Genomic DNA, 13301 nt, shown 5'->3' with positions numbered 1-13301 from the left:
CAGACACAAAACCCCAAACACAACACACCCTACAGACACGAAACCTCAAACCCAAGACCCTACAGACACCAAACCCCACACCCAACACCCTACAGACACCAAACCCCACACCCAAGACCCTACAGACACGAGACCCCACACCCAACACCCTACAGACACGAGACCCAACACCCTACAGACACCAAACCCCAAACCCAAGACCGTACAGACACCAAACCCCAAACCCAAGACCCTACAGACACGAAAACCCAAACCCAAGACCCTACAGACACGAAACCCCAAACCCAACATCCTAAACACACAGAACCCCAAACCCAAGACCCTACAGCCACGAGACCCCACACCCAACACCCTACAGACACGAAACCCCAAACCCGACACACCCTACAGACACCAAACCCCACACCCAATACCCTACAGACACGAGACCCCAAAGCCAACACCCTACAGACACGAAACCCCAAACCCAAGACCGTACAGACACCAAACCCCAAACCCAAGACCGTACAGACACCAAACCCCAAACCCAAGACCCTACAGACACGAAAACCCAAACCCAAGACCCTACAGCCACGAGACCCCACACCCAACACCCTACAGACACGAAACCCCAAACCCGACACACCCTACAGACACCAAACCCCACACCCAATACCCTACAGACACGAGACCCCAAAGCCAACACCCTACAGACACGAAACCCCAAACCCAAGACCGTACAGACACCAAACCCCAAACCCAAGACCCTACAGACACCAAACCCCAAACCCATCACCCTACAGACACGAGACCCCACACCCAACACCCTACAGACATGAAACCCCAAACCCAATACCCTACAGACACAAAACCCCACACCCAACACCCTACAGACACTAAACCCCACACCCAACACCCTACAGACACGAGACCCCAAACCCAAGACCCTACAGACACGAGACCCCAAACCCAACACCCGACAGACACGAGACCCAACACCCTACAGACACGAGACCCCACACCCTACAGACACGAGACCCCAAACCCAAGACCGTACAGACACCAAACCCCAAACCCAACACCCTACAGACACCAAACCCCACACCCAACACCCTACAGACACGAGACCCAACACCCTACAGACACCAAACCCCACACCCAACACCCTACAGACACCAAACCCCAAACCCAACACCCTACAGACACCAAACCCCAAACCCAACACCCTACAGACACCAAACCCCACACCCGACACGCGCTACAGACACCAAACCCCACACCCAAGACCCTACAGACACGAGACCCCAAACCCAACACCCTACAGACACCAAACCCCAAACCCAAGACCGTACAGACACCAAACCCCAAACCCAACATCCTAAACACACAGAACCCCAAACCCAAGACCCTACAGACACGAGACCCCAAACCCGACACACCCTAAAGACACAAAACCCCAAACCCAAGACCCTACAGACACGAGACCCCACACCCAACACCCTACAGACTCGAGATCGAACACCCTACAGACACCAAACCCCAAACCCAACACCCTACAGACACCAAACCCCACACCCAACACCCTACAGACACCAAACCCCACACCCAACACCCTACAGACACGAGACCCAACACCCTACAGACACCAAACCCCAAACCCAACACCCTACAGACACGAAACCCCAAACCCGACACACCCTACAGACACCAAACCCCACACCCAACACCCTACAGACACGAGACCCAACACCCTACAGACACCAAACCCCACACCCAACACCCTACAGACACTAAACCCCAAACCCAACACCCTACAGACACGAGACCCCAAACCCAACACCCTACAGACACGAGACCCCAAACCCAACACCCTACAGACACGAGACCCCACACCCTACAGACACGAGACCCCACACCCTACAGACACCAAACCCCAAACCCAAGACCGTACAGACACCAAACCCCAAACCCAAGACCCTACAGACACCAAACCCCACACCCAACACCCTACAGACATGAGACCCCACACCCAAGACCCTACAGACACGAGACCCCACACCCTACAGACACCAAACCCCAAACCCAACACCCTACAGACACCAAACCCCACACCCAAGACCCTACAGACACGAGACCCCACACCCAACACCCTACAGACACGAGACCCCACACCCAAGACCCTACAGACACGAGACCCCACACCCCACACCCTACAGACACGAGACCCAACACCCTACAGACACCAAACCCCAAACCCAACACCCTACAGACACCAAACCCCAAACCCAAGACCGTACAGACACCAAACCCCAAACCCAAGACCCTACAGACACGAGACCCCAAACCCAAGACCCTACAGACACCAAACCCCACACCCAATGAAACCCCAAACCCAAGACCTTAAAGACAAGATACCCCAAACCCAACATCCTAAACACACAGAACCCCAAACCCAAGACCCTACAGACACGAGACCCCAAACCCGACACGCCCTACAGACACCAAACCCCAAACCCAAGACCCTACAGACACGAGACCCCACACCCAACACCCTACAGACACGAGACCCAAGACCCTACAGACACCAAACCCTACACCCAACACCCTACAGACATGAGACCCCAAACCCATGACCCTACAGACACGAGACCCCAAACCCAACACCCTACAGACACCAAACCCCAAACCCAAGACCGTACAGACACCAAACCCCAAACCCAAGACCGTACAGACACCAAACCCCAAACCCGACACACCCTACAGACACCAAACCCCAAACCCAAGACCGTACAGACACCAAACCCCACACCCAAGACCCTACAGACACCAAACCCCAAATCCCCCCAAACCTGGAGGTCGTTTTGTGGGTTCCAGTCGGAGTCGAAGATGATGCAGGTGTCCGCGGCCGTCAGGTTGATGCCCAGGCCGCCCGCCCTGGTGCACAGCAGGAAGACGAAACGATCCGAATCCGCTTTGCTGAAGCGGTCGATGGCGGCCTGGCGCAGGTTGCCCCGCACGCGGCCGTCGATCCGTTCGTACAGGTACCTAAAAATCCCAAAAGGACAAAAAAAAAAAGGGGGTGGGAGGGGGTTTCATATCTCGGAAAGGTGTTTGGGAATCGTGCTGGGTGGGATTCGATCCTAAAATGATGGATGGGAGGATGGATGGGGGCTTATCGAGCCCAAGGGACAGAAGATGGGGTTCTATCGATCCCAAAACCCAACAAATGGGGTCCCATCAATCCCAAAACCCAACAAATGGGGTCCTATCGAGCCCAAAACCCAACAGATGGGGTCCAATCAATCCCAAAACCCAACAGATAGGATCCTATCGATCCCAAAACCCAACAGATGGGGTCCTATCGATCCCAAAACCCAACAGATGGGGTCCTATCGAGCCCAAAACCCAACAGATGGGATCCCACTGATCCCAAAACCCAACAGATGGGAGCCTATCGATCCCAAAACCCAACAGATGGGGTCCTATCGATCCCAAAACCCAACAGATGGGGTCCTATCGATCCCAAAACCCAACAGATGGGGTCCTATCGATCCCAAAACTCAACAGATGGGGTCCCACCAATCCCAAAAACCAACAGATGGGATCCTATCGATCCCAAAACCCAACAGATGGGGTCCAATCAATCCCAAAACCCAACAGATGGGATCCTATCGATCCCAAAACCCAACAGATGGGAGCCTATCGATCCCAAAACCCAACAGATGGGAGCCTATCGATCCCAAAACCCAACAGATGGGATCCTATCCATCCCAAAACCCAACAGATGGGAGCCTATCGATCCCAAAACCCAACAGATGGGGTCCTATCGATCCCAAAACCCAACAGATGGGATCCTATCGATCCCAAAACCCAACAGATGGGGTCCCACTGATCCCAAAACCCAACAGATGGGGTCCCATCAATCCCAAAACCCAACAGAATGGGTCCCACCAACCCAAAAACCCAACAGATGGGGTCCCACTGATCCCAAAACCCAACAGATGGGATCCTATCGATCCCAAAACCCAACAGATGGGATCCTATCGATCCCAAAACCCAACAGATGGGGTCCCATCGATCCCAAAACCCAACAGATGGGGTCCCACCAACCCAAAACCCAACAAATGGGGTCCCACTGATCCCAAAACCCAACAGATGGGAGCCTATCGATCCCAAAACCCAACAGATGGGGTCCCACCAACCCAAAACCCAACAGATGGGATCCTATCGATCCCAAAACCAAACAGATGGGAGCCTATCGATCCCAAAACCCAACAGATGGGGTCCCACCAACCCAAAACCCAACAGATGGGATCCTATCGATCCCAAAACCCAACAGACGGGGTCCAATTGATCCCAAAACCCAACAGATGGGGTCCAATCGATCCCAAAACCCAACAAATGGGGTCCAATCGATCCCAAAACCCAACAAATGGGGTCCAATCGATCCCAAAACTCAACAGATGGGGTCCCACCGATCCCAAAACCCAACAGATGGGATCCTATCGATCCCAAAACCCAACAGATGGGGTCCAATCAATCCCAAAACCCAACAAATGGGATCCTATCGAGCCCAAAACCCAACAGATGGGAGCCTATCGATCCCAAATCCCAACAGATGGGATCCCACAAATCCCAAAACCCAACAGATGGGATCCTATCGAACCCAAAATACAGAAGATGTGGTTCTACCGACCCCAAAATTCAATGTGTGGGGACACACCGATCCCAAAACCCAACAGATGAGATCCTATCGATCCCAAAAGCCAACAGATGGGATCCCACTGATCCCGAAACCCAACAGATGAGATCCTATCGATTCCAAAACCCAAACAGATGGGATCCTATCGATCCCAAAACCAAACAGATGGGGTACCACCAACCCAAAAATCCCAACGGATGGGATCCCACTGACCCCAAATCCCAACAGATGGGATCCCACCAACCCCAAAACCCAACAGATGGGATCCCACCAACCCCAAAACCCAACAGAAGGGATCCCACCAACCCCAAAAACCAACAGAAGGGATCCCACCAAGCCCCACTGACCCCAAAAACCATCGTGTGGCTCCCACCAACCCCAAAACCCAACAAAAGGGATCCCACCGACCCCAAAAACCAACAGATGGGATCCCAATGACCTCAAAACCCAACAGATGGGATCCCACCAACCCCAAAACCCAACATACATCATCCCACAAACCCCAAAACCCAACAGATGGGATCCCAATGACCTCAAAACCCAAAATATGTGATCCCACCAACCCCAAAACCCAACAGATGGGATCCCAATAACCCCAAAACCCAACAGATGGGATCCCAATGACCTCAAAACCCAACAGATGGGATCCCACCAACCCCAACACCCAACAGATGGGATCCCAATAACCCCAAAACCCAAAATATGTGATCCCACCAACCCCAAAACCCAACAGATGGGATCCCAATAACCCCAAAACCCAACAGATGGGATCCCAATGACCTCAAAACCCAACAGATGGGATCCCACCAACCCCAACACCCAACAGATGGGATCCCAATAACCCCAAAACCCAAAATATGTGATCCCACCAACCACAAAACCCAACAGATGGGATCCCAATAACCCCAAAACCCAACAGATGGGATCCCAATGACCTCAAAACCCAACAGATGGGATCCCACCAACCCCAACACCCAACAGATGGGATCCCAATGACCTCAAAACCCAAAATATGTGATCCCACCAACCACAAAACCCATCGCGTGGTCCCCCACCGACCCCAAAACTCAAAACCCAGCGTCCTAAGAACCCCCAAAAATCCACAGGTGGCCTCACAAACCTCTTCTGGATGAGGTAATCCTCCAGGATGTCCAGGCATCTCACCATCTGGGAGAAGACCAGCACCTTGTGGCCTCCAGCCTTGAGTTTGGGCAGCAGCTTGTCGAGGAGGACCAGCTTCCCGGCCGAGCGAACCATGGCCTGCAGGTGGAAGTCGTGGGGTACGTGGTGGTGGCAGGAATCCCGGAATTCTGCCAGGATCTTCTCCTCAGCACCTATTTTGGGGTGGGGAGGAAGGTTTAGAGGCATCCGAGAGCTCGCAGCGCTTTGGAAATATGGTAGAAAAAATAAGAATTCGGGGCAGAAAAATGGAAATAATGGGGTTGGAGAACGTTCTCATCCGTCTTCTCAAAGACATCGGGTGGTGAGGGAGATGGAAAACCCCAAATCCCACAAAAGCCCCAAATTTTAATGAATAAAAGTGGAAATCCCAACAGATTTAGGGCACTGAAACCGAGCTATGGGGTCAGAAAGCAAAGAAACCCCATAAAAATGGGGATCTTGGAAAAACGTTCTCCACCATCTTGTCAAAGACATCGGGTGGTGATGGAGACGGAAAACCCCAAATCCCACAAAACCCCAAAACCTTCATGGATCAAAGTGGAAATCCTAACAGATTTAGGACATCACGACCAAACTATGGGGTCAGAAAGCAAAGAAACCCCATAAAAATGGGATTGGAGACCTTGGAGAACGTTCTTCATCACCACCCGATGTCTTTGGGAAGATGGTGGAGATGGAAAACCCCAAATCCCACAAAACCCCAAAACCTTCATGGATCAAAGGGGAAATCCCAACACATTAAGGACATCACGACCAAACTATGGGGTCAGAAAGCAAAGAAACCCCATAAGAATGGGATTGGTGGCTTTGAAGAACATCTTCCACCATCTCCTCAAAGCCATCAGGCGATGATGGAGACGGAAAACCCCAAATCCCACAAAACCCCAAAACCTTTATAGATCAAAGGGGAAATCCCAACACATTAAGGACATCACGACCAAACTATGGGGTCAGAAAGCAAAGAAACCCCATAAAAATGGGATTGGTGGCGTTGAAGAACATCTTCCATCATCTCCTCAAAGCCATCAGGCGATGATGGAGATGGAAAACCCCAAATCCCGTAAAACCCCAAAACCTTCATGGATCAAAGGGGAAACCCTAACAGATTTAGGATATCACGACCAAACTAAGGGGTCAGAAAGCAAAGAAACCCCATAAGAATGGGATTGGTGGCTTTGAAGAACATCTTCCACCATCTCCTCAAAGCCATCAGGCGATGATGGAGACGGAAAACCCCAAATCCCACAAAACCCCAAAACCTTCATGGATCAAAGGGGAAATCCCATCAGATTTAGGACATCACGACCAAACTATGGGGTCAGAAAGCAAAGAAACCCCATAAAAATGGGATTGGTGGCCTTGGAGAACGTTCTTCACCATCTTCCCAAAGACACTGGGTGGTGATGGAGACGGAAAACCCCAAATCCCACAAAACCCCAAAACCTTCATAGATCAAAGGGGAAATCCCAACACATTAAGGACATCACGACCAAACTATGGGGTCAGAAAGCAAAGAAACCCCATAAAAATGGGATTGGTGGCGTTGAAGAACATCTTCCATCATCTCCTCAAAGCCATCAGGCGATGATGGAGATGGAAAACCCCAAATCCCGTAAAACCCCAAAACCTTCATGGATCAAAGGGGAAACCCTAACAGATTTAGGATATCACGACCAAACTAAGGGGTCAGAAAGCAAAGAAACCCCATAAGAATGGGATTGGTGGCTTTGAAGAACATCTTCCACCATCTCCTCAAAGCCATCAGGCGATGATGGAGACGGAAAACCCCAAATCCCACAAAACCCCAAAACCTTCATGGATCAAAGTGGAAATCCTAACAGATTTAGGACATCACGACCAAACTATGGGGTCAGAAAGCAAAGAAACCCCATAAAAATGGGATTGGAGACCTTGGAGAACGTTCTCCACCATCTTCCCAAAGACACTGGGTGGTGATGGAGACGGAAAACCCCAAATCCCGTAAAACCCCAAAATCTTATCAGACCAAAGCACCCCTCCTGAATTTTTTTTTTTTTTAGGGCCGTATAGGGCGGATTTAGGGCCGTGCTGACCGTTTATGAGGTAGGGGTGGTTGCAGCACTTGCGCAGCTCCATCATGGTGTTGAGAAGGTTGGGCATGTTGGTGTGACCGGCGCCTTTGGATAGGAAGGAGAAATTCTTCTCCAAAATGGCCCTATAATATTTTTTCTGGATGTTGGTCAGCTCCACCTCGATGATGGTTTCCTGTTTTGGGGCCAGGTTCTTCTCCACGTCTTCCTTCAGTCGGCGGAGCATCATGGGTTTGAGGATGGCCTGAAGCTTCTGGACCTGTTGGGTGGTTTTGTAGGGTGAGAAAGGAAAGGTTTGTAGGGTTTTTGGGATGGCCTGAAGCTTCTGGATCTGTGGGTGGTTTTGTAGGGTGAGATCAGGAGGAGAAAGGAAACTTTTTAGGGTTTTTGGGAGGGCCTGAAGCTTGTGGACCTGCTGGGTGGTTTTGTAGGGTGAGAAAGGAAAGGTTTGTAGGGTTTTTGGGATGGCTTGAAGCTTCTGGATCTGTTGGATGTTTTTGTAGGGTGAGAAAGGTTTGTAGGGTTTTTGGGATGGCCTGAAGCTTCGGGACCTGCTGGGTGGTTTTGTAGGGTGAGATCAGGAGGAGAAAGGAAACTTTTTAGGGTTTGAGGATGGCCTGAAGCTTCTGGACCTGTTGGGTGGTTTTGTAGGGTGAGAAAGGAAAGGTTTGTAGGGTTTTGGGATGGCCTGAAGCTTCGGGACCTGTGGGTGGTTTTGTAGGGTGAGAACAGGAGGAGAAATGAAACTTTTTAGGGTTTGAGGATGGCCTGAAGCTTCTGGACCTGTTAGGTGGTTTTGTAGGGTGAGAAAGGAAATTCTTTAGGGTTTTGGGGCTGGCTTGAAGCTTCTGGACCTGTGGGTATTCTTATAGGGTGAGATCAGGAGGAGAAAGGAAAGGATTTTAGGGTTTTTGGGATGGCCTGAAGCTTGTGGACCTGCTGGGTGGTTTTGTAGGGTGAGAAAGGAAAGCGTTTTAGGGTTTTTGGGAGGGCCTGAAGCTTCTGGAATTGTTGGTATTCTTATAGGGTGAGATCAGGAGGAGAAAAGAAAGGGTTTTAGGGTCTTTGGGATGGCCTGAAGCTTCTGGATCTGTTGGATGTTTTTGTAGGGTGAGAAAGATTTGTAGGATTTTTTGGAATGGCCTGAAGCTTCTGGATCTGTGGGTGGTTTTGTAGGGTGAGATCAGGAGGAGAAAGGAAACTTTTTAGGGCTTTTGGGATGGTCTGAAGCTTCTGGACCTGTTGGGTGGTTTTGTAGGGCGAGAAAGGTTTGTAGGGTTTTTGGGATGGCCTGAAGCTTCGGGACCTGCTGGGTGGTTTTGTAGGGTGAGATCAGGAGGAGAAAGGAAACTTTTTAGGGTTTGAGGATGGCCTGAAGCTTCTGGACCTGTTGGGTGGTTTTGTAGGGTGAGAAAGGAAATTTTTTAGGGTTTTGGGGATGGCTTGAAGCTTCTGGACCTGTAGGTACTCTTATAGGGTGAGATCAGGAGGAGAAAGGAAAGGATTTTAGGGTTTTTGGGATGGTCTGAAGCTTCTGGACCTGCTGGGTGGTTTTGTAGGGTGAGATCAGGAGGAGAAAGGAAACTTTTTAGGGTTTTTGGGAGGGCCTGAAGCTTGTGGACCTGCTGGGTGGTTTTGTAGGGTGAGAAAGGAAAGGTTTGTAGGGTTTTTGGGATGGCCTGAAGCTTCTGGACCTGTTGGGTGGTTTTGTAGGGTGAGAAAGGAAAGGGTTTTAGGGTTTTTGGGATGGCCTGAAGCTTCTGGATCTGTGGGTGGTTTTGCAGGGGGAGAAAGGTTTGTAGGGTTTTGGGATGGCCTGAAGCTTCGGGACCTGCTGGGTGGTTTTGTAGGGCGAGATCAGGAGGAGAAAGGAAACTTTTTAGGGTTTGAGGATGGCCTGAAGCTTCTGGACCTGTTGGGTGGTTTTGTAGGGTGAGAAAGGTTTGTAGGGTTTTTGGGATGGCCTGAAGCTTCGGGACCTGTTGGGTGGTTTTGTAGGGTGAGATCAGGAGGAGAAAGGAAACTTTTTAGGGTTTTTGGGATGGCCTGAAGCTTCTGGATCTGTGGGTGGTTTTGTAGGGTGAGATCAGGAGGAGAAAGGAAACTTTTTAGGGTTTTTGGGAGGGCCTGAAGCTTGTGGACCTGCTGGGTGGTTTTGTAGGGTGAGATCAGGAGGAGAAAGGAAACTTTTTAGGGTTTTTGGGATGGCCTGAAGCTCCTGGATGTGTAGGTATTCTTATAGGGTGAGATCAGGAGGAGAAAGGAAACTTTTCAGGGTTTGAGGATGGCCTGAAGCTTCTGGACCTGTTGGGTGGTTTTGTAGGGTGAGAAAGGTTTGTAGGGTTTTTGGGATGGCCTGAAGCTTCTGGACCTGCTGGGTGGTTTTGTAGGGTGAGAACAGGAGGAGAAAGGAAAATTTTTAGGGTTTGAGGATGGCCTGAAGCTTCTGGATCTGTGTGGCGGTTTTGTAGGGGGAGAAAGGAAAGGGTTTTAGGGTTTTTGGGATGGCCTGAAGCTTCTGGATCTGTGGGTGGTTTTGCAGGGGGAGAAAGGTTTGTAGGGTCTTTGGGATGGCCTGAAACTTCTGGACCTGTTGGGTGGTTTTGTAGGGTGAGAAAGGAAAGGGTTTTAGGGTTTATGGGATGGCCTGAAGCTTCTGGATCTGTGGGTGGTTTTGTAGGGGGAGAAAGGTTTGTAGGGTTTTGGGATGGCCTGAAGCTTCTGGATCTGTGGGTGGTTTTGTAGGGGGAGAAAGGTTTGTAGGGTTTTTGGGATGGCCTGAAGCTTCTGGATCTGTTGGGTGTTTTGTAGGGGGAGAAAGGCTTGTAGGGTTTTTGGGATGGCCTGAAGCTTTTGCATCTGTGCGTGTTTTTGTAGGGTGTGATGAGGAGGGGGAGAGAAAGGAACCTTTTTAGGGTTTTTGGGATGTCCTCACCTGCTCCTCTGTTTTGAGGTCACCGAAATCCTTGAGGAATTCAGCCTCGGAGGGGAACTGGGACGGCTCCAGGAAGTGGAGCAGGGAGAAGAGCTCCTCCACCGTGTTCTGCAGCGGCGTGCCGGTCAGCAGCACCTTGTGCTCCTGGGGGGGGGGGAAAAAGGGCATTTGGGAACCCTAAAACACCTCCCAGATCCCATAAAGACCTTCAGGACAATCTCATAAGGCATGGGATGAACCTAAATGTCCCAAAACTCGACCAAGATCCCATAGAAACCTTCAAACATTCTCCTGATGATTCCATCAATCCCAAACCCAACCCAGACCCCATAAGCACTTCCAGGACAAACCTATAGGGAACAGGATGACCAGATGACCCCAAACACAACCCAGACCCCATAAACACCTTCAGCACAATCCCATAAGGCATGGGATGAACCTAAATGTCCCAAAACTCGACCAAGATCCCATAGAAGCCTTCAAACATTCTCCTGATGCTTCCATTGATCCTGAAAGTCCTCAGACCCAACCCAGACCCCATAAACACTTCCAGGACAATCCTATAGGGAATAGGATGACCAGATGACCCCAAACACAACCCAGACCCCATAAACACCTTCAGCACAATCCCATAAGGCATGGGATGAACCTAAATGTCCCAAAACACAACCAAGATCCCATAGAAACCTTCAAACATTCTCCTGATGCTTCCATCAATCCCAAACCCAACCCAGACCCCATAAACACTTCCAGGACAAACCTATAGGGAATAGGATGACCAGATGACCCCAAACACAACCCAGACCCCATAAACACCTTCAGGACAATCCCATAAGGCATGGGATGACCCTAAATGTCACAAAACACGACCAAGATCCCATAGAAACCTTCAAACATTCTCCTGATGCTTCCATTGATCCCAAAAGTCCTCAGACCCAACCCAGACCCCATAAACACTTCCAGGACAATCCTATAGGGAACAGGATGACCAGATGACCCCAAACACAACCCAGACCCCATAAACTCCTCCAGGACAATCCCATAAGGCATGGGATGAACCTAAATGTCCCAAAACACGACCAAGATCCCATAGAAACCTTCAAACATTCTCCTGATGCTTCCATTGATCCCAAAAGTCCCCAAACCCAACCCAGACCCCATAAACACCTTCAGACAATCCTATAGGGAACAGGATGACCCAGATGTCCCCAATCCCAACCCAGACCCCATAAATACTTTCAGGACCATCCCACATGCCATGAGATGACCCCAAATGTCCCAAAACACAACCAAGATCCCATACAAACCTTTCAAACCTTCTCCAGATGCTTCTGTTGATCCCAAAAATCCTCAAACCCAATGAAAAGCCCCCCAGACGCACCCCGTTTCTGACCCCAACCAACTTATAGGGTTTTTCCTCACCCCACAACCACCCTATATGGGATTTCCTCACCACCACCACCCTATAGGGTCTTCCTGGACCCCAATCCCATACCAGATCCACGTGTTTGAGGCTGCTGCACTTCTTGACCTCACGCGTCCCATCGACATCCTCAGACCCCAACCAACTTATATGGGATTTCCTCACCCCACAACCACCCTATATGGGATTTCCTCACCCCCACCACCCTATAGGGTCTTCCTGGACCCCGACCCCATACCAGATCCACGTGTTTGAGGCTGTCCAGCAGCTTACAGTTGTGGATCTCGAGTCAATGCGTTTCGACATCCTCAGCCCAACACCAACTTATAGTGTTTTTCCTCACCCCACAACCACCCTATATGGGATTTCCTCACCCCCACCACCCTATAGGGTCTTCCTGGACCCCAATCCCATACCAGATCCACGTGTTTGAGGCTGTTGCAACTCTTGAATCCATGCGTGCCTCGTTGACGTCCTCAGACCCCAACCACCCTATATGGGATTTCCTCACCCCACAACCACCCTATATGGGATTTCCTCACCCCACAACCACCCTATATGGGATTTCCTCAGCCCCACCACCCTATAGGGTCTTCCTGAACCCCGACCCCATACCAGATCCATGTGTTTGAGGCTGTCCAGCAGCCTACAGTTGCAGTTTTTCAGTCGACGTGTTTCATCGACATCCTCAGCCCCCCACCAACTTATAGGGTTTTTCCTCACCCCACAACCAACCTATATGGGATTTCCTCCCCCCACCACCCTATAGGGTCTTCCTGGACCCCGACCCCATACCAGATCCATGTGTTTGAGGCTGTCCACCAGCTTGCAGTTACTGTTTTCCAGTCGATGTGCCTCATCGACATCCTCAGACCCCCACCAACTTAAAGGGTTTTTCCTCACCCCACAACCAACCTATATGGGATTTCCTCCCCCCCACCACCCTATAGGATCTTCCTGGACCCCGACCCCATACCAGATCCACGTGTTTGAGGCTGTCCAGCAGCTTGC

The 13301-nt window shown here is 50.7% G+C and overlaps 1 protein-coding gene across 1 annotated transcript in view; it reads right to left on the bottom strand.

Moving 5' to 3' along the window:
- Positions 1-13301, bottom strand: part of CHD8 (chromodomain helicase DNA binding protein 8) — an 86978-nt gene that overhangs the window by 47992 nt on the left and 25685 nt on the right. Inside the window, exons 14-17 of the mRNA XM_090130109.1 lie at positions 10868-11011; positions 7936-8191; positions 5802-6015; positions 2829-3024 (exon numbers count right to left, since the gene is read on the bottom strand). Of these exons, the coding sequence (XP_089986235.1) occupies positions 2829-3024; positions 5802-6015; positions 7936-8191; positions 10868-11011 (810 nt within the window). The remainder of the gene's footprint in view (positions 1-2828; positions 3025-5801; positions 6016-7935; positions 8192-10867; positions 11012-13301) is intronic.

This window comes from Phasianus colchicus, chromosome 39 (genome assembly GCF_987193195.1).
Source record: "Phasianus colchicus chromosome 39, bPhaCol1.hap1.1, whole genome shotgun sequence".
In the NCBI taxonomy this organism is placed as follows: domain Eukaryota; kingdom Metazoa; phylum Chordata; class Aves; order Galliformes; family Phasianidae; genus Phasianus; species Phasianus colchicus.
This window is presented reverse-complemented; position numbering and strand designations above follow the sequence as displayed.